Source organism: Balaenoptera physalus (assembly GCF_965194825.1).
Source record: "Balaenoptera physalus genome assembly, chromosome: 18".
Taxonomy (NCBI): Eukaryota; Metazoa; Chordata; class Mammalia; order Artiodactyla; family Balaenopteridae; genus Balaenoptera; species Balaenoptera physalus.
The window spans coordinates 70,330,720-70,353,772 of NC_138899.1; the positions used below are offsets into that span (position 1 = coordinate 70,330,720).

General features: G+C 35.2%; 1 protein-coding gene across 8 annotated transcripts in view; it reads right to left on the reverse strand.

Annotated features, from left to right (window-relative positions):
* The window catches only part of NBEA (neurobeachin), a 610,070-nt gene that overhangs the window by 301,973 nt on the left and 285,044 nt on the right, over nt 1-23,053 (reverse strand). For all 8 annotated transcript variants that reach the window (XM_082435483.1, XM_082435487.1, XM_082435484.1 and 5 more), the window contains 2 exons: nt 16,292-16,356; nt 2,868-2,976 (listed from right to left, as the gene is read on the reverse strand). In XM_082435483.1, the coding sequence (XP_082291609.1) occupies nt 2,868-2,976; nt 16,292-16,356 (174 nt within the window). The remainder of the gene's footprint in view (nt 1-2,867; nt 2,977-16,291; nt 16,357-23,053) is intronic.

Below are 23,053 nucleotides of genomic sequence, written 5' to 3' on the forward strand. Positions count from 1 at the left end.
ACACTTTATGCAAATTCTGTTTTTTTCACTGTATTCAGTTTTACATATGTAAAATGAAGGGCTAAAACAAGGTTTACTCTACAGTGTCTCTTAGCTCTAGAATCTAATGTATTCAAAGTTTCTCATGATAACTACTACCTTAATCTTATCTTCCCTAATAATCAGTTGTCCTGTCAGCTATCTGTATTCAAGTTCATTGGTATTAGCAACACAGGTAATCAATCTCATTGTGTATCAAAAAGGCTCAATACAAACATGAACATGAAGATGAACATCTCTTTAACCATAAGTTTGATTTGTTGTGTATAATAATTTTTGTATAGGGTAGAGTGACTGCAGATTTTAATGTTATCGTGTATGTAATACAAGTCATATAACTACAAAAAAAAGTTTTGTACGTCTAAAAAAATACATATAATGAGTTCACATTCATCATTACAAAGTAAAAATCTTTCATGTAAGGTCTGAACATATTCCTTTCAACTATCTATTGATATAGACTACTACCACAAGTCATCTCTTCCAGAGAAGTAACCCTACAGTAACCTAAGAAGGATTAATTCATTTTCCAATTTATCTTTTTGTACAGGGAATCACCAATTAGTACAATGATCTGCCTCCATAATGAGGTTAATATTTCATTAGCTCCTTGGAGAGTAAAATTAAATTTTCATTTTTCTTCCTTAACAATTACAGTGGTTAACCAAAAAAAAAATTAACTGTGAAGTACCCATCTCAAATTAAATACATTTTTTCTCTTAATTACAGGCCTATATGAGAGATACAGAAATTCCTCAAAAAGTCCTAGTGTAAAATGTTATGACTTTTACAAAATCTTTTACAATTTAAAAGTGATATAAGTTTGGTAAACCACACACGCACAAACATACACACAATCAATGCATTTACTAATACAGCTTTAACCTAAAAAGGACAAATAGAAACATCTGGGTTAAAAAACAATGCACATTCGTTAAGTAACAATGACAATACTCTCAAAATTAGGTTTACATTAGCATTTATTTTATGTGTACACAATCTGAAAACCCTGAGTCTTCATATCCCCTTCATAGCCTCTATACCTCCCTTAGCCATGCATCATCAACGGGAGTGATCTCATTCATCCCCAAGGGGGTAAAAACTGGTATTAGGGTTGTGTGAAAAAAACCTTACTCTTTTAATGTATAAAGCACAGATGCATATACGGTACACAAATAGATATGCAGCATATTGATGATAATACAATAAATCAAGGTGGGGGCTGATTAGGATGACAACTATTTAAAAATTTTCCTTGTGGGGAGCAACAAAGAAAAATGGTTGAGAAACTCCACCCTTAGCTTAATATCATCTTGGTTAAATATATGTTAGAGCTTGTAACTAATATCTAGCTGCTTGAAAATCTATTTTAAATGCTTTCACATGACAAATATTGATCTGCTTATATTCCCACAAAATATCTTGATTTTCTTAGTAGATATATGATCAACTCAAAACTGATTCTGCAGGGAATTCAGTTAATAATCTAAACCTTATTTACTAACAGAAGTCAAAAGTTAATTGAATATTCTTATTTTGTCTAGAGTTCTGACATATCTTATACCTAAACATATTATATTCAAAGAACTCAATCTTTTCTTGTCATCCAAATTACAGAACGATACCCAGTGTTATAAATATCCGACGCTATTTACAGTTGAAGCGATACAAAACTTCATTTTGACAAACACTTAATTGTCAATGGACTTTTACCAGAGTTTAAAATGTTTGTTCGTTTTTTGCAAAATAAGGTTGTGTAATCCCATATGACAAGTGTGCGCTGTCTCATCTGACAAATGAAGCAGAGGTTATGGGTTTTAAAGCGACAACAGCTATTTTTCTGCCTCATGCTTTTTAGCTAGGTAGGTCAGAGATCACTAGACCTAGGACATCAACTTGCATGGCTAAGAGAGCTGCTTTACTGAGATAAAAACCTCATCAAAACTGAAACCGTGGGCTCTGGCTTCCAGCCACACCACACTTGTTCGCATGTCGTATCAGGAGAATAAATTGGTGGAGTTATATATTATTTTCAAGGCCACTGAAGTCCAACCTAAGCCAAACACCAGGTCACCTCAATATTTCTGAAACCAATTTTATTGAATTAGGACAATACAAATAATGTCAAATAATTATTGACATGCTAGAAATATAAGAATAATGTTCTTAACTTAAAAAACTATTAGTATGTAATATATAGTGCTTGAACATCCTTTAGTTTTTGCATATAAAATAGAAATGACAGCTATTTGTTCTTTACTCAAATGATAGTTAATTGTACTTATGAGGATTTTTCAACTATTACATTTCCATATATAGATCGATACATGCAGATCTACATTTATATCATATATAATAGCATTGCTTCATTTGTCATTAAAATATCAATTATAAATATAAAATATGAACTAAAATAATCTTTGGCCACTCTAAATAAAGATAGATATATTATTAAATAATAAATTACTGAATGGTAAAACTGTTTCTCCATATAACCACTGTTACACCCATATCTAATGGTGTGTAAACTATGCTTAAAAATTACTAAAGGAATTGCATTATAAAATTGTATTTGCCTTTAAGAATAAGTCAGAACAACTTCAGTCCACCAACTGGTTAGGAACAGGGCAGGACGGGTCTCTTCATGTTGCAAATGAGGTAAAAAGAAATAAGTGCCCTGTATTTGACATTTACTAAAGCTTTTAAAAACTACTGAAATGACTTCAGTGAAATTTTTCTCTTAAAAAAAAAACCTTATGTAAGGTTACCATTGGTGACAACCGACTTATAACAGAAAAGCAGAATTTAATTCAATCCCAAAACCTTACCTCGAACTCTGCATGTTTATGTACATCCTCAGCTCTCTGTCTATTCAAAATAAACTCAGCTTCATTTGCAACACGAACTATATGGTCCTTCATAGCATGGCATAGCAATCTGAAAAGAAAAATATCTTTGGAATTATTATTCTTAATAGCTTTGTTTAATCCAATTTTTTTCAATAATCAAATTTCAGTATTGCAAGTATTAACTATGCATAAATTTTAGATAAAGCTAAATCATATAATTAAGAAATATGCCATTATATTGTTACAGCAATGCCTCTTAAATATAGTGTGCCTTGTGAACAAATGATTCAGTTAATTCAATAAAGTTATTTAATGCACTAAAAACCAAGGATTTTTGACACTGTTTTTAAAATGGCTAAAACAACAAAATTCACTGCCATGGAAGTAAATTTTCACACAAAACTGGATGACCATATGTTATGAAATCTATAGACTGGATTCTTTCTTTAATTAATACAGACAATAGGACTAACTGACACCTAAAATTCACTTAAATGCTCAGATTCTTAATTCTAAGATGGAACTATCTTGAAATGAGTTCCAAGCAGCACTCAATTCAAGATAGTTCTCAGTAGAAATCTTTCCAAAATCCATGTCTGTTCTGACACAGATTTTGTTACTCCATGATGAGATTTTGGTTAAATTATGACTGTCACTCTAGGACCAGTGGGAACTTCCTGGCAGTATGACGGAAGCACCACTAAAATCTTGCATAGCAGTAGGACAGGTAGAGAGATCACTTGGAAACACATAGCAGTATTCTCTCCAATCACGTAAGAGGGACACAGGCACATTCCAATGGGAATATGGTCTAGTCTTCAGCATGAAAGTTAATGACAACATAAATTATTCGAAGACACAACGGTTAGGGGAATCTGCTAGAAACCACAATACTTGGGGAAAAAAGGCTCAAACTCCTATGTAAATAACGTTGGAGGGCAAAATATCATATGGATAGTCTTAAATTTAATCACTGAGGCAGCTGGAAAAATAAAAGAAGTTAAAGAAAGACTAAACTCCAAATATTAACTTTTGATGACATCATTGGTCTATATTTTATAGATAGTCTTCAAAAGAGAAAAGAGATGTGAGAGATTAGAGTATTTCGTTCAATGGCTTTGTCTAGTGCATGAAGGCTGAAGAAAGCCAGGAAAAAATCTAATATGTGCAAATTAGTGCAGATTACATTTAAATAGATTAACAGAAGACAGCTGGAAAGGAGAGAGCATCTGGCTGGTTAATAGGTACTATTCTCAGGAATAGTAGAACAAGTGGATGGGCAAAGCCAAGAGGCATGGTGGCAGAGGAGGGGGTGGGGTGGGGGAGACTCATGCCTCAGACACACCAGAGAAATTGCATCAATTGTCTGAAAGTCTGTCCTCCTACCTCTGACCCTTATGAGTTATATAGCAACTAATATATGATGTTTTATTTCCATGCATCTTCTTATCTGACTCACTGTCATTCTGGGTGACCTCATTAGCCACGTGGGAAACCATTCACCACAGTACCTCACAATTCTCTGACCTTTTAAAGGGGAACCAAAAATCCCTAAATCTAAGATTCCTTTAGAATCTTCAATTCTACCTCACTTCAGGAAATCACCTCACTGGCCATAATCAGCTTCACATCGTAAATCTTTATGCCAACAATCTACTCTCTGGTCACAATCTCCTATCCTAAGTGCTTTCTCTCCCCTTCACTCGTCCCTCCCTGGCCCCAGGCAAAAATAAGCTCACTTCCAACTTCCACTTCTTTGATCCCTCTCTTCTCTTAGTCCTTCAACCACTGCTCAGATTTATCTCCTTTCCCCCCAAGCATGGATCACCCCCAGTCCACACTTTAACCATTCTCTTTCCAGCACCTTCACTCAATTCCTGATCTGCCTGCTGTAATTGCTCAGGAAATACGTAATCCTAGGTGAAGACGTGGGTCTCCCTCCTCAGTCCTACATTTGGACCTCTGAGGAAACTTGAGTTGACTTTTCTAAAATAATTTTGTTAAGTGTGTATTCCTTGTCATGTGTGGTCACTGAAGTCTCTGTTTCATTATGTAGTGTCAGCTAATGATGAGACAGAGATTTCTTTAAATGCCTGAATCCAAAAAAATCTCCCAGAATTTCTCAAGCAGCTGTGTGTGTGTTTGGACAGCCCTTGAACACTCAGCCAGGCAGGTTTCAACTCTACCTTTGCATTTACTTCCTGCTTCCATAGAGTCCCAGTGTCAGCAAAAGATGAGAGTTTGGGGCCTTCTCAGGTCTTTCCAGAGCATGAACACAACGTTAAGCGTGTGCAGGGCCCTTTACATTTCCAGGAATATGTCAGAGCCTTTCAAAGCCCTTGTGTACATTTCACTCCCCAGCTGCTCCTCCCAAGCTTTTTGGTGTGTCTATCATTTGCCTCAACTGTTATCTATCACCTCAGGCAGCTGAGGTGTCTATCACCTCAGGCAGTGAGGTCTAAGATATTAGCCTATAAATGTCTTCAACAAATGCCCTCAGGAAATCAGCTTTTTTTTTTTTTTTTTTTTCTCACTCCAGGCCACTCCCAGGTTAGGCAAAATAAAACAAATCTTTTAAGCCATTCTTCCAGGGAGTCACCAGACAGATCAGAACAAGTAAGTGATTTAAAATTCTTTGCTAATGAGGTCTATTATGCTCCCTCTGGTACAGTGCTTATAATGTGTGCTGCATTTTTATGGCTTCCTTTGAACTGGGGAACAAAGGTTGGGACCGGAGTAAGTTAAAATGTCACAAAATTACTCTATCGTCACACCCACCAATAATTTTTGAAAATACTTTTGTTGCATATACAATTATTGAGAATTATTTTTTTTCAAACGTTGAAAGTGTTATGTCACTTTCTTCTAGCTTTCTTTGTTGCTGTTATTCTTTTTTTTTTTTTTAATTTATTTATTTGTTTTTGGCTGCATTGGGTCTTTGTTGCTGTGCGCAGGCTTTCTCTAGTTGTGTCCAGCAGGGGCTACTCTTCACTGTGGTGGGCGGGCTTCTCATTGCTGTGGCTTCTCTTGCTGCAGAGCACAGGCTCAAGGCGTGCAAGCTTCAGTAGTTGCAGCACACGGGCTCAGTAGTTGTGGCTCACGGGCTCTAGAGCGCAGGTTCGTAGTTGTGGCACACGGGCTTAGTTGCTCCACGGTATGTGGGACCCTCCTGGACCAGGGCTCGAACCCATGTCCCCTGCATTGGCAGGTGGATTCTTAACCACTGTGCCACCAGGGAAGTCCTTGTTGCTGTTATTTTAATTTTCCCTTTTGGTAGATGATCATTTCTTTCTTTCTGGGTGCTTTTGCCTCTTTATTTTGGGCATTGTCCAGTTTCAGTACCATGTATCTAGTATGGGTTTCTTTTTATTTAGCCTACTTGAGGTACATTGTGACTTCTGTGTCACTGTATTCTTATTTTCAATCAGTTCTTAAAAATTCACAACAATCATCTTCTAAAATATTTCATCTCTCCTACTCTGTATTTTTTTCCTTTTTCAATTCTGATGATTTGTAAACTAAACTTTCTTAGTTTACCTCCGTATCTCTTAATATCACTTCATGTTTCATTTCTTTCTCTTTCTGCATTCTGGGAAAAATTTCAAAATGTATGTTCCAAGTCACTGGTTCCCTTCATCCTTGTCTAATCTGATGAATCATTAATACATGGAGTTTTTTCCAAATTGTATTAAATTCTATAATTTTTGATTTTTCAAATCTTCCTCTTCATTTTGAAGGTCTCTTCTTATTCATTCAATTTTGTGCTATTTTATTTCCTGTATTTCACAATTCTAATCTTGGTAGTCCCTGGGGATCTAAATTTTTTTGTTTTTTTCCTTGTTGATTCTCATACATAGTGGCTTTCATTCTCATATATTTAGTACTCTTTGACTGTTACCTCATTTCTGGTCTTAATCAGGAGTCCAACAGACCTAACTTGGATAAGTATTTGCTTTTATTTCTTTTGATACCAAGGAGAGCCCACTAGAACCATGTCAGCCTCTCTTAAGGATCTTGGCTTAGCATGAAGGTTTCAGGCGAGGTTCTATACTTAATTCCTGGCTAAAGATTCAAAATCCTAACAGCATTGCTGTTTTAGGCATATGTCCCCAGGGCATTCCTACTCCTTGAGACACCAATTTATAGGGGGGAGATGTGGCCCTGGAGAAGCCTAAACCATGCCTAAACCATTTATAAGATGCATGTTGCCTCAAAGAGTATATCCTAGGTAGGATGTGAATGCTCTGTAGCACAAGATAACCTCAGATCACTGAGTTACCCACACAGCTTTATTCACTTTTCAATCTGTTGAAATGTGACTTTAAGATCATCCTACATTAAATTAATCATCAGTCTTGTCAATTTTACCTCCATAATATATTTTTAATCTGTTTGTTCATTACTTAACATTGTTTTAATTCAAGCCTTAATCATCTCTCATCCAATTACAATAGCCTCCTAATTTCTCTGCCTCCCTCAAATCTTCCATCCTTCTGATACATTTTTCGCTTTGCCATTACTGTTATTTACACTTAAATTTCTTCAACGGCTACTTTTAATAGACAGGATAATAGCCAAACATTATATATAGATATCAGTCTACTTCTGTAACCTTATCTACTGCCTTTTTAGCATACTTTTTCTATGTTCTAGAAAAACCTTCCTAGTTCTTTTAATGACTCATGCTATTTCAGGATTTCTATATGTGCCATTTCTTCTTCCTGTAATTCTTGCCATTCCCTCCTCTCAATACAACTAAGAGATCTTCTCCCAATTTCTCAAATGTTCTGGGCGTTATAATATTTATCACACTGTCTTATGGATTTTTTCCCTCTCTTTTCCTTTTAATAAGTCTCTCTCTCTTAGAATGTGAAGTTCGTTAAATGAGGTACAATCACTATTCATCTCTGTATCCAACATGATCTGCATGTACATGTCATGAAATATGGACTCATCAATAATATATGACTAAATGGAAAGATGACTGAATGAATACATGAGCAGGTTATGTGGGAAGGAGGGGCAAAGAAGAAACAGAACTTTAATGATTAAGGCAGTTTAACACTATAAAATTCTACGATACATTTAGCACATAAAAAAAGAGGTAAATAAAAATAACAGATAACTTGGGAATTACAGAACATTTTCTCCCTCAGAGTATCTGTACAAGATAGGAAGTAAATGAAGTGGTCTTCATCTTCTACTGTAAGTTTATTTTTCAAAGGAAATAGAAAAAGAAAACAATTTGCTCAATTCTATTCATTCCTGTCCTAAAACAGAGTTGTCATGGATACAGGAAAGAAGTCAGGAGACAAAACAAAGTATTCTCTTCCAAATGGAACAAATATCATTGCAGCAAGTTCTGATTTTCTAGGAAGTTTCTAATTTTATGCAGTTTGTTATAATTTAAATTGCTTGTCATTGACCTGAAACCCTGAGATCCTGAATCTTAAATATAAATAATTCCTGTAATTTGACTGAAAGGAAAAAAAATGTCAATAGGAAAAGCAATATGAGAGGTCAGACAAATTAGTCTTTCATCATCTCTAGATGAGTGAGGGGACAGAAGGCAGAACTAGTTTATATTTAAGTTCTGTCTTTTATTAGTGTTATAAACCTGAACAAATAAATTTTCCTTGTGTCTGAGTTTTAGTTTTCTGATTAGAAAATGGGTGTGCACTGTCTCAGATATCCTATAAACTGGAAGAAACAGTGCATGTCCAAGCTGTAAGATTACAGCTTAAATTTTAGATCCTGATTTATTTAGTCAAGAAAACAGATGCTGATTGGAAGTAAAGTGGCCACACAGTGTAGGAGCAGATGTAATACCTCAGTGTCACTTCCTCTGGTCCCAAAACCTTAAAAGAATTAGGCATAGAGTTTCTAGTGACACTGCAAGGAAGAGGCTGGCTGGATCAGAAAATTTCAATTTCTTCCTGTGCTAGAGCTGTTTAATAGACTATTGAAAAATCTGGAAACATTTGTAACTTTTTAAATTTAAAATATAGAGCTCAAAAAAAGAGTAATATATAGAGCTCAAAGACAGATTATAACTTTTAACATAGAATTATGTCCATATTTGCTTTATTAGATAATAAAGAATATAAAGGTATTTTCTGTTGTTTTAAATCTTAATTTTCACAAAAAAAGCTAGGGTTGATTGATTTTTTTTTTCTTCTTTTGATCCCACGCAGTGTGCCTATACTTGTTTCGGTTCCGTCTCCTAAAAGAAGCCTTCCCCAATCATTACTGTCCACTGAAATAGGTCCTTCTTCTTAAGTCAATGCAAATTTTTTTTTTAAATTAATTAATTAATTAATTTATTTTTGGCTGTGCTGGGTTTTCGTTTCTGTGCGAGGGCTTTCTCTAGTTGCGGCGAGCGGGGGCCACTCTTCATCGCGGTGCGCGGGCCTCTCACTGTCGCGGCCTCTCTTGTTGCGGAGCACAGGCTCCAGACGCGCAGGCTCAGTAGTTGTGGCTCACGGGCCCAGTTGCTCCGCGGCATGTGGGATCTTCCCAGACCAGGGCTCGAACCCGTGTCCCCTGCATTGGCAGGCAGATTCTCAACCACTGCGCCACCAGGGAAGCCCTAATGCAATTTTTATATCAATTTTTTGCACTTAGTTATATACTGTCTATGACACTTTGAACTGTTTAATTTTTTGTGCATGTAATACCTAACTTCTCAATTACAAATTACTTTGAGTTGAAGACCAGATGTAAAATGTATTTGTATCACTGCTAAAACTATTTAGTGAGTATTTTATAAGTATTCAGTTTTGTTTTGTTTTGTTTTTCTGGGTGTATTATAATTATTTACATAGGTGTTAAGAACTTCAGAAATACCTGTACAGGTATTACACTGCTTCTGGTCATTAGAAAATAACAACTTTTTCTTAATCCTGGTCCAGCTAGGACTGTGACTCAATCACGTTATAAAATAAGTATTCTGTTTTTTCACATGTTGGTCTGTACACAGCAACTGAGAGAGATAAATTGTCTGTGTGTTCTCATTTTACGAACATGGAAACTAATACGCCTATAATCAATGCTTCAATTCCCTGGGCACCTTGGGAAGAGTTCCTAGACTAAAACTAATGGCTCAGGCCATGACCGTACTCTGGCTTGCTCATTCTATTCCTTTACCTCTCACCTTTAGTTTATCCTTGGACTGACCACACACACTGTATCTTCATGGCAGCATTGACTCTCCTGTAACCAGGTAGTTCACTTCTCCCTGTGTCTGTTCTTTAAACAACATACCAGCCACAAATGCAAAGGCCAACTCTAGTCTCCTCTGTTACCAGCTGATCCTGGTTGTGTCAGAATGGGTACAGAAACTAAATCAATGTTTTCTAATAAAGACGTATCATTTGAATCTAGGCTGGCATTTGCTTGCAATATGTAAGCTAAAGACAACAACAAAAATGAAACTTTATGTCTCCAAGAAATAAGAAACAGGAAGAAATATGGCACAGACATGACTATGCCAAAAACAGGGCACCTTTCCCTTTTTTTTTTTTTAATACAAAGAACTATTAATGTTTTATGAAATATTATTTAACTCTCACCAAAGCTAAAATAATAGTGCCTGGAAGGAAAGTATATTTAAAGTTGTTCTCAGAGGGGAAAAAAAATCTCAATACATATACATATGCAGATATATCTTAAACACGGTTAAAAATGCAATTCAAATAAAATATATCATTACTAATTTTGAAATATATTTCCTTTTTACTTGAAATCTAGCCATTATTAAATGGGATTTGTTTATCTTAGTTTCAGGTAAATATATTATTCATCACCAATGTCTAAAGTTAAGTCTATGAATTAGCAATACTGTTTAAGATCTATACAATTAATTTTGTAAAAGCACAGATTTTTTTTACCTCATTTGTTTGCAAACCTCAATATGTTTAATAACTTACTACATGCGTAAAATGAATAACATAGTAGTATGAAAAAAGAATAAATTAGGTACTACATGAAAAAATATAGAGGGAACTTCTGTTTTCCAGGAGTTTCCAGGGTTTCTTCGTTCAAAATTAAATCAGATTCTCAACTCTAAGAAAAAAGTGTCTTATAGTGTTAGAAGGTGCTGTTTTTGTTTTTGTTTTTAAAATACAGTTTTTGCCAAATCAAGGACATGAAACAAACTCAAGCAAACCAAAGCTTATTGGTTTAATTATTGAATAGCATTTGTTAAATTAACGAGGATATTCAAATTTGGGCCATATAATCACTAAATAATTAAACTTGAATACGATACGCTTCTCTTCCTCAAAACGTAAGAAATGCAAGGTTATACATTTTTCCTTATTTTAAAGAACAAAACAAAAAATTGGAATCTTGTGAATCATAGGTCAAATTCAGTGCTAAACAAGAATACATTCCAGCTTGTTATGAATATTCATTAATTACATCCTATAGGCTTCCAAAAGAGTGATAGAGGTTTATTTTAGGCAAATGATTAATTTATTTCAAAAGATCACTCAAGTTCTATAATTTAAAAGTCTTTCTTATTTGCTTTATAGTTCAATTCATATTTTAATAATTTAAAATCCAATTATTATTGCCAAGATATTATAGGCAATTTTACATCCCATTAACCTTGCTTTGTTTTAATTATAAAGATCCTTTGTTAGATTCCTTTAAATGATCCAGTTTATAATTTCAGCCTGTCCTAGGGAGTACTTTAATTCAGCTGCACATTCATCAGCTGTTTTTGTCCTGTTAGTTGTAGACAACTGCACAATTGCTTTCTCCAGCTATGATTGATGAATTATATTCACGAATGTAGCTGTTAAGTAAGAATAACATTTATAACAATTTCCACTTAAAGATTTTTATCTTCATTCCCACAAGGAAAATTAAAGACATAGTCTAACAACCAAGAGAAAATATTTTGTATGTTTCATTTTACACTATTAGAAAAAGTTAAGAAAAATGTTGTATGTCCATGCAAATGGGATAAAAGTATATGTAAAGAATCTAATTTGTGCCTAGTATAGAGTCGGCATCAACAAACAGAAGCCAGATAAACTGAGTAATGTGTCTTTACTGTAACTACATCTGAACTATCTAAATATGATTTTTTTTAAAAATCTGGAACTCCCAGTTCAAATTTATGAAAGAGGAAGGTCTAAATTGAAAGGAAATGGACCAAACTAAAGATAGGAGTCGGCAAAATTCTGAATATATACTGTATGTAGTAACAAAAAATAACAAAATAACCTTCCATTTTTAAAGTGTCTATATTACTGTAGTTGTAATAAATGTCATATATTACATCCAACCTTCAGAGAAACTAGGCAGGATGTGAAACAGTGTCAGAGGGAGATTATGTTACATGCCTAGAATCTAATAGTTTATCATTAGGAGAACTGGTATTTGAACTTGTTACAAATAATACACATATGCTCCATATTATAATAGGCACTGCGGAAATAGCCATAAAAAATACACCACAAATAAACAGGCACTAACACTATGGTACGGTAAGTATAAAACAGGGGAAAATGGAAGGTGGTTTGAGAACATGGGAAGGCACCTGATCCGGAATAGGGATGTGGAGGGGTTGGTGCTCAGAGAAGAGATTATTTTCACTAAAGTTAGAGAAGTGAATGTCTTAAAGCAATGCCCATCGTCTTTGTCCTGTGGACTACTGGGGAAAACACTACAATAGCAAAGACAGCATCCTCAATCAGGACCCCCAAACACTGGCAAGTCTCCTGTGTTTCCTTAATCATTTCTCTCCCCAGTTTCTCTACACTGGCTATTTTCAATATTTTCTACTCTTCTCAAGTATAACACCTACCTCCCCAAATTTCCTTCATTCTCAGAAAATGGCCTTACCTGCCACTTTATAGAGAAAACAGAAGGCATCATTACAAAAACTCTCTGAATCCTGCCACCAATTTAATTGCCTGCATCCCTTCTCAATACTCATCCACAAAAGGCTAACCCCTGTCCCTCTGCCTCACCCCTCTCAGAGACTGTACTCTTTTTAACTGAGTAGAAACTTTTCTTCTTTCTTTCCTACCATATTGGCTTCTTTCCATCAGCATTTTAAAATACTCAAATCCTTCCTTCTACTCCTCTCCTCCCCCTGAAATTAAAACCCTATCCACCACCAGCAACCACCCTTTCCCCTTCTTGGCCAACCTTCTTATAGTTATAAGTACTTACTGTCTATACTCACCTCCCGCTCACTTCTCACCTGAAAACATCCGACCTACTCCCCCTACTTCCCTCAGTTATCTGCTCCCATCCTCTACCTGCCTTTTGGCACATTTATTACATCAGTAATTACTTAACCTAACACTGTTGTTCCCACCGGACTGAAAGCTCTATTAGCACAGTGGCCTGGCTCTATACCCAGCATCTTTAGCACGTAGGTATTCATTCACCAGTATAAATTTGAATGAAATCAACATGTCCCTCTTGTCACTGACTCCAGTGGTGCCTTTAATCCTGACTTAAAAATCCTCTTGTTGACTATTCATTCCTTCTCAAACATTCTACTCAACATTCTTTTCTTCATTCCTTCAACAAATATTTGTGATGGCAAAATAGGTACTAGGCATTATTATTCCAGAAACCAGGGATATATCAGCAAATACGAGAATAAGACACGAGTTCTGAAGGGAAGTACATTTCAGCAGGAAGACATGTAAACCAAGAAAAGATTTTGAGACGATGTTATTGAATGTTAAAATAGAGTCATGTAATGGAAGTCTCATAACACAATAAGATGGTCAGGGGAGCCTCTCTGAGAGTGTGACATTTAAGCTGATTCCTCAGTGAGGGGAAGAGCCGATCACGTGAAGATGTGGGGAAAGAGGATTCCCAGCAGAGACAGCAACGAGAGCCTGGCCGCGTGTTTCCACTCACTCCACACACTCCCCCTGAGCATCACACCTGTAGCCTTATCCCCCATTTACCTCATGCAAACTGAGAACTCTTGAATTTAAATCTCCATATTAGCTGTCTCTTTGGAGCTGGACACCCAAATTCTAAGATGCCAATTTAACATTTCCACTTGGAACTTTCATAGGCGCTACAAATTCAGTGTAACCGAAAGTAAAAATATCTCTCACCAAATTCATGCCCTTCCTTCTGTATTGTTCTAAGTAAACTATGCTTGCACTATAAATCATCCAGCTATTAAAGCCAGAAATCAAAGTACCTTCTTTCTCCTCTTACCATCCAATCTATCAGCAATTCTATAGATTTAATTTCCAAAAGATACTTCAAATTTGTCCACTTCTTCCATCCTCATAGCCACTATTGGTTGCTCAACGACACCATTCTCTTCAAAAGGATTCTGAAACTTCAGATCGGTATCTCGCTTCCAGTCTGCAGCTCCAGATATCCATTTGTCACTCTGCAGATTATGCCAAACCTCTTCAACTACAGCCCTGTACCCTTAGCACAGCTTACAAACCCCTCCATGGCATGACCCTTGCCATGAAGGGATGGCCCTTGCCTGTCTCTATGTGGCTGGTACACAACATGCACTGAGTGCAGACTCCAGACTAGGTTAAGTGCTCTGCCTTATGCTTGCATTAGTATCTGTAACACTGCTATCACAGCACCCTTGTGTTACTGTATGTGCTAGTCTAATGCTTGTCTTTCCTCCAAAATTTAGAACCATGTTTGTCTCATTCACTTCTCTATTCCCAGCGCCTATAATAGTTTTTGGTATATAGTAGGTGCTGAATAGACATGTGCTGTATTAATGTATACATGAGATGTTCTTGTATATTTAGAGCTAGTCATATTTCAATATTTGTTCCAAAATCATCTTTATTGGAGGAACTATTAGTATAAAAAATGGAAACACAAATCTAGAATGGCACAAAGAACATTATGAGTATTTTGAGGTTTTCATGGATTAAATTTTTAAAATATTATAATTACTTTCTATAATTCCAACTCCTTTCCTAAAACCAAACAAAATAAACTCCAAACACTACCAATGAACAACAGTTTCAAAAGCTAAAAACCTCTATTAGCAAAATTTTCACTCTCCTCCTTTTCTAAGACAATAACTATAATCTTAATATTAAATGCTGGAGCTTCAATTTGTTAACTCTTCAGAGTTACTGATAATAGCATAATTTTTGTTTTTACTTCACAGTTGAAACAAATTAGCAAAACTAGGGTGTATGTGAAGTGAGAGATTTCTACAACTGATATGACAATGAGCCACCTGGGCAAAAGTTTTTATTTTCTATTTTTTCATTGCCTGAAGATGGATAATAATTATTATCAATTCTTTTCACCATAAAGTTTTATAAGAAGTAGAGTGTATTACTATGTTTAAAATTATTATTTATGCTATAAAAGAAAACTAATATTTTCCTGCATCTTTTGCTTGGCAGTGAATGAAAAATTTATTTTAATATTTAGAGTTATAGTATTATGACTAAAAATAATTCAATCATAAAATATCTAAGTGAGAAATACACAATAAGATGAATTGTTATAAAAACAAAGGCTATTTCTCAGAATATACTACACTGATGAACAAAAATACTAAATTGCATTTAAGTTAATTTTTTTCAAAATGGGTTTTTATAGCATATACAAACTAAGTTTCAAAGAATAGCTCATAAAATATTCTTTCATGACACCTCTCTTGATAAAGTTTACATACAGTAACATTATTACTTTATCAATTTAATTAAATCTGGTTTCAAATAAGAAATAGATTACCCCAAATCTTCAGTCATTATTTTCCAAAGAACACACTATATCATAGAAGAAACTCAAGTTGTAAAGGACGCAGGTCTTCGGCTGATAGAAGCTGAACATGTCAAAATGGTGACAGTTACATCTGTCTTAGTGTATCCATTGCCAATAAAGTATTGGAAAAATCATAGTGAAAAATCTTACCATAGCATCATTTTAACAATGGTATAAATAGATTCCTAACCAGACCTTTATAGTTCCTATATTAAACTTCTCTCACATTTTTAGTTGGATACTAGATAGCATGACATGGTCGAATAAAACTATTTCACATGAACTGAGATGGGCTGAGTGAGGAAGTAAACACTGAACACGGCTCTGGAAACAGATGGAGTGGCAGATGGGACTGCAGATTGGGTTCACTTGATCTATGTAAAACAACTTTACTACTTGGTAAGACGTGGCTCAGATCTCACAAAAATCTTATAAAGTCTGTCCCTTTATTTCATACCTGCTTCCCCTCCGCCAAATAAAAATGCTTAACATTTTAAACTTTGCTCCTTTAAAGTATAAGTACCTGTGTGATGAATCATTTAACTAAAATATATTTTCTTACACATTTTTGAAACAGATGGTAGGCAAGAGCAGTCACCCGGTGGAATAAAATGTACACTGACTAGTTGTCTAAAAATTGTAAAATTAATTACCTTCCTTCATTGATGAGTTCAATAAATGCAAGTCCTGCATTCTTCTGAATAGAATTTTGCCATTCCTAAAAGGAGAAAGCAAACCAACTGTAAGAAAAATGAGCATGTAAACAAAAGTAACATCTGGTTTAAGGATCATGTTGATCCTAATAACTTCCACGTGATATTACTTCTAAATCTTTCTAAAAGATTTTTAACAAATGTTATTTTGCAAGAAATCAAAACTTTAAAAGCAGTCCTGTATTACTTAGTTAAAAAGGTGCTTTTGAATTCCCAGTGGTACCGACTAAGATAGAAAGTGAGATCACAGGGACAGAGCTCACTGTGACTGTAAAATATTGCTTATTTTACAATCTTCCTACGGCATATTTAGAATATGCTTTAAATAATTTTTTGGTTATTAATTTATTCTAGTGATTTCAATTTTTTTGGTCTTTTTAATATAGCTGGCAAATTGAATTTTTTGGATTAAAAATTATATCCCTTTCAATGGTACTATAAATAAATACTTGCCTAACATATTTTTATTAAAAATCCTTATTGATCAGTCATGCCACTCATCTATAGACTTTTCCTCCATGATTTTCCACTAATTAAGTGCTGGCCACAAATTCAGCTTCAGGAAACACAGTCTCCATGTCAACCCTTCACTCTGTTCCTGCTCACTTTCCCTTTTAAAGCTGTGCACACATGCTGGGAATAAATGTGGTCCCCAAAAGTAGGTACTTAGTATGTAAACATTCTCTGTTCTAAGTAAATTTGTGAAGAATTAGAAGAACAAATCATGAATCTATATTTCCCCAGGAGAGAGAATCAACAACTTGGAAAAAGGGACATGATAGTCTGGGGACAGTAATGATCTAATAAAAGCCTAAATGACTCTGTTTTTAGCAAAGCCATTGTGTTTTAGCTGCCATAACTTTTATCCAAATGACAAGATCTTTGTTGCATTTTACTGAACTTACTAAAACTTTCAAATCATTTTTGTCAAAAACAATTGTTGACAACACTTTTTCCCACATTTTAACAAAATGACTTACTACTCTCCTCATATATTTTGCATTAATTGAGGCACAGCATTAGGCGAAAGTCTCCAAAGAAGAAGAAACAAAAAGAGGATAGAAAGAACTAGGCTGATTCTTGGGAACCATTCACAATTTTAAGATTAGAAAATGCAGCAGTTGAAAGGGACAAGAAAAGATCTAGAAAAATTTAAGAACAGATGCAAAATATTATAGCATTATTCAAAAGAAAATAATCCATGTATAATACATTGGCTCAAGAAAATAAAAAAATACAAGACCCTTTAATCACTAATATCTTTTTTTTAATGATTAGGAAGTTAAAATTCTATTGTATGTGAACTGCAAAATTAAAATATAGTAAACCACAAAATATATGAAACACAAAAACAAAAGTACAAAAATCAAAAAAGATATCATTCCAGAGGAGGGTAAGGAAAGCTCTGGTGGTAGAGTCGGCACCAGAACCAGGGGCTGGCACTAGAGCTGGTGCTGGCTCAAGCTGCAGAACTGGCCCAGGAGCTGATGCCTGAGCTGGTTCTAGCTGTGGAGAGACTCTATCTCTGGTGCTACTGCTGGATATGTTGCTGAAGTTGGCACTAGGTGTATTGCTGGCCCTAGCTCTCTCTCTGGATTTGGTGTCAAAGCTGGCTCTAGCTCAGACAGTAGTGCTAGAACTGGTTGTGAATTGGCTCCAGTTCTGGGACTGACTTTAATTCTGGCACTGGTGCCAGGCCTGGTGTGAGAATTGTAGATAAGGATGGCTCTAGATCTGGAGCTGATACCAGCTCTAGAGCTGAAGCCAGAGCTGGCACTAAGAAGCAGCTGGTACAAGAGCTAGTGCTGGAGTTGGCTCTAGCTCTACAGCTGGATCTACCTTTATCCAAGAGTTAGTGCAGGCGCTGGCTCTAGCTCAGAGGTGCTGCTAGGACTCGTTCTGGAATTTGCTCTAACTCTGAAGCTGCTGCTAGAGCTGGTGCTACAGTTTATAATGGAACTACCTCTATCTCTGGAGCTGGCTCTAGTTATATAGCTGGTTCTAAAGCTGATTCTAGTTCTAGTATTGCTACTGGCTTCAGCTCTGGAGCTGGATCAGGTCCCAGAGCTATATGTAGCTCTAGAACTTATGCTAGAACTGGCTCTAGCTCTACAGGTGCTGGAGCAGGTGCTAGAGCTGACATATGAGCTGGTGCCTGAGCTACTAATATACTTCTGAAATCATTACATAGAGTTGACATCCTGACATGAAAGACAAATACCAAGACAATAGTACAGAAGGGATACTAGGGACAACAACAACAAAATATAACAGCAACAACAAAAAAGGAAACCTGAAAATAAGAGACAGTGAAGCAACAGAAAAAAAATTCGTAATTACACAGCTGAGATATGCAAAGGGATTGCAGACATAAAAAGAGACAGCTTAAAAAACAAAGTTGAAAACATCTCCCAGAAAATAGAACAAAAAGATAAAGAGTTGCAACAATAAGAAGAGAGATAAAGAAATAAGGAAAGTGGAGAATCTTCTGATGAAAACCAATATCCATTGAGTAGGAATTGTAGAAAGAGTGAATAGGGAACATGGAAGAGAGGACGTTATCAAAGTAATTTAAATTATTTCCTAGGAATTAAGTACATGACATAACATCCCCAGCAAAGCACATCATCATAAAATTTTAGAACAGGGTTAAGGAAAAGGCTTACAGGAAAAAAATATCTTTATACAAGGAATCAAGAATCAGACTGACACTAGACTTCTCTAGAGCAAAACTGGAAGATAGGAGAAAAGAAAACAACACCTTCAACAGCACAAGGAACATAATACTCAGAACATTATACCCAGCCAAACTATCCATAAAATATGAGGACAGAAGAGTTACATTTTCAGACATGCATAAACATTTATTTTTCATCCACTTTTTTTCAAGAAGAGAGAAAAAGAACCTACTGATGGTGTGCTCTGCCAAAATGAGGACTATATCAAACAGGAGAAACAAGATAATGTTGTGACAGCCCCAAAATCTCAGGGGCTCAAAAGACAAAGGTTGATTTCTTGTTCAATTTCCAAGTCCACTGCCTGTGTTCTGCTCTGCTTCATCACCACCCTCACTTTGGGAGCTAGACTGACAATGTAACCATTGTCTGGAACACTATAGGCAACCAAAGTGGAGGGAAAAGAAAAGAAGTTTAAGTATCACTGGCTCTTATAGTTTCTGCCCAGAAGTAACACATGTCACTTCTTCTCACATTTCTGGTCAAAGTCACATGACCAAGCTTCAGTTCAATGGAGCAAAGGAGTGCAAACCCACCAAGTGCTCAAAATGCGGGAAAGAACCAAACGTGAACAACCCAAAACATGACTCTAAGGGAAGAAATCAGATAAAAGGTGGATACAGATCTAAGAAACAGTTTACAGAACTATTGTAAAGCTAACACAGTTTCTGTGAAGAATTAGGAGAGACTTGTATGCAGACTAACAGACTGTCAAGAAGGAAATAATTAATTTCATCAGATTATAGAGAGGTTTTGAATACGGAAGACATATTTTGAATGAAAATCTAGCATTGCAATGTATATATTTTTTCTTCCAGAATTGTTTTTGTGAAGAAGCAGGCAATATAATTCCTAAATTTCTTTAATGACAATATAATGCAATTGAAAGGCTTTGTATTTGAGTTCAACTCTTTCTTCAGAACTCTTTCTTCAGAAAAATCTCTTTTTTCAGAGAAAAATCGGTTCATAGTTTTTAGGGCGAAGAGACTTAAATACAGTTGTAGACCATAGAGAATGAAAGAGTCAGAGAAACACTGATTACAAGAGAGAAATGGTGACAGGGAAATCTTGAAGAAGGCATTAAAGAATGGGGTGTCCTGGAAAGGAATAAGGATACTTCTTTCTTCAGAAAAAGAGTAAAACTAGGGGTAGATGATGTTTTTCTTTTCTTGTTCACCTATAAAATAGTCCACGGTATTCAGGAAGGGACCCTGACTTAAGTAACACAATTGTAAACTGTAGTGTAATTCTTTTCCAGAAGAGTGTAAACTCCCTGGTCTTATTTGCCTTGGTCTTGTGAAATAAAATGTGGTTTTAAATCTTAATATGTAATTTTTAGCACCAGCTACAGCATGAGACACATAAGTAATACTCAATAAATACTATTATTGGTCATTTATTGGGTAAGCTGCAATTCACATGCAATTCACCTCTTGGTATTATCAGAGATGTGAGGCCATATGACAGGTATTAAAACCTCTTAAACTTTTCTTATTAAGAATGCTCATAATTAATTGAACATAAGTGTTTCTCTACTCCCACAGAAGCATAATCTAACTGGGTTCTTTATCTGTGGAGACATGAAAGAGCATTATTAATCACAAAAAGAAGAAAGGATCTCTCTCTCTCTTTTTTTCCATCCTCCATCCATAGGGAGGGAAGATATTTTCTATCCTCCTCTGAGCCCAAGCAAAAAATTTTACAGACTCTGTCTATCTTGCTCTTCTGTCACCACTAACTGTCCTGTTATTTCCTCAGACGTAAGTAGATATGAAACACTTATGTGATACAGGATTTTAAGACAACAAAAGCCGAAATGCCAATTTTCTAATATAAGAGTTTAAAACTTGATAACTTAATAGTATTTTCCATGTCTCTGCAACTTCACTTTTGTATGTTTTATATGCACATTATATGATTAGATTTTAGATATTGTATCTTTGAAGGAAGAGCCATATTTTATTTGTCTGTGGTAACCACAGAACCAGAAGAAATAGATGATGTAAATTGCACAGTGACTATACTACAGCATTAAGGCAAAAAGAGTTCAATTCTAGAAGTTTAGCGACATCAGATGGAAAACACAGAAAAAATCCTTATGTATAAAATTTATATTATTATGTATAAAATATTATATTTCCTGGTATTTTTTTTCTAGGTTCTACTAGTTATTTGCTTGCCAAACATGAATATTTTCTTCTCTACCACAGAAGCCTACTGGTTATGCTTTAAGATGATATGGCTGGGAGTACAAGTGTAAATTTGCAGGCCTTGACCTAAGTAAGGACCAAAGTAGATTTCACCTAATGTTAAAAGAGTATAATTGAGTTTTTGAAGATTTTCAAAATTCTTCATCAACTACAATAATCAATTTGGACAATTTCAATTTATCAAGTCAATTTCTGTTAACTACATTAACTAATACTAACAATTTGTAAGGTCAAAAAAATGTTACCGGTTGTCTTTCCTTAAGAAAGCAAGTTTAAAATTTTTATTTTTCAAACTGTGGTATGAGATCAAAGTCCCAGGCAGGAGACATACTAAGTGCTAGGACATACATATTCATCTCCCTGGAGTCTGGGAGGAAAAAAAAAAAAAAAGCCATATAATTTAATTTAAAATTATAAGTAATATAAGAATAATATAGTAAAATACGAATTTTAAAACATAAGAGCATAGAATGTTCCTGTTGTGGTGGCTTGCATGGGTTACAGCTTGTATCACCCTTTCATCCACTGCATGCCAGGGGGCTGCTTCAACAGAAGAGTTAGAGAAGGAATGACTTAAGACGTAAAAGTAGCAGTAAAGCTGGAAATTTTAAACATGCATTTTCATCAGCTGTTTTCTGGAATTTTGCATGAGACTTATTTATTTTAATTTTTCATTGTTATGGCGAATTTTAAATATATCTCATAAGGCAATGAGGAAAACAGTGTATTTCTTTCAGCTACTTTAAAAAATGCTAAATGAGAAAGAGGAAAAGGGAAAACAAAATGTTCCTCACAAGATAAAGTACATTTTCCCTCTCAGAAAATGTTAGGATTGAATGCGGGTTTTAAAGCGTGTTTACTGATTTCTGAATGACAGTTGTACAAGTAGCACAAATAATCAATTTTGAGGGCATCTTTAGTTGAAAAGTCTAATCTCTTTACATTCTTGGCAAAATATGGCATACAGGATTGGGTAGTAAACAAGAATGCATAAGTGTAAAGAAAAAAATGAAATGTGAAGGAAAAAGTAACCAAAGTATAACAAACGGCATATTCTCTTTCAGCTATGCTATTCTGTAGATGAATTTTTTGATCTTACTCCTATGAAAAAGGGCAATACTATAACAAGAATTTATGCTGGCAAAGCAATAAATCGTAAAGTGTGTAAAGAAAAAATAATTTTAAAACTTTGGAAATGGAAAATGGGATCAAGCCTACATCATTATTTTCTCAGCACTTAATGTAACTTTTATTACTCACGGAACATTCCCTCTGAAATATAATTATTTATAATTTGTAGTGATTTCTACCCACTAGATCATAAACTTGTTAATAAAAGAAAGGATCTTGTTTTATCTAACTATGCACATCTAGTAAGTAGCAAGTATCTGGCATACTGTACGTACTCAATGCATTTTTGTTGTTGAATTGAATTTATTTCTCCAAAATCTATGGTATCACTTAAATCTGTGAGTTCTCAATTCTGACTGAACAAAAAAATCAGCAGGAATGCTGTTAGAAAGCACCAGTCATATTGGAGTAGTCTCTAAGGATAGGTAGGGCCCAGGCATCAGTATTATTATAAAGCTTCCCAAGTGATTGTGATGTGGAGTCAGTGCTGAGAACCACTGACTGTGGTCATTTCTCCCTCTCAATAAGACTGCTCACACACACAAACCTCAACGTGCCTAACTTGCCAGCATGGAGCAATTTAGTTATTATGAAGTGATGTGTACTTTTCCCTTCAAATTGTTCAA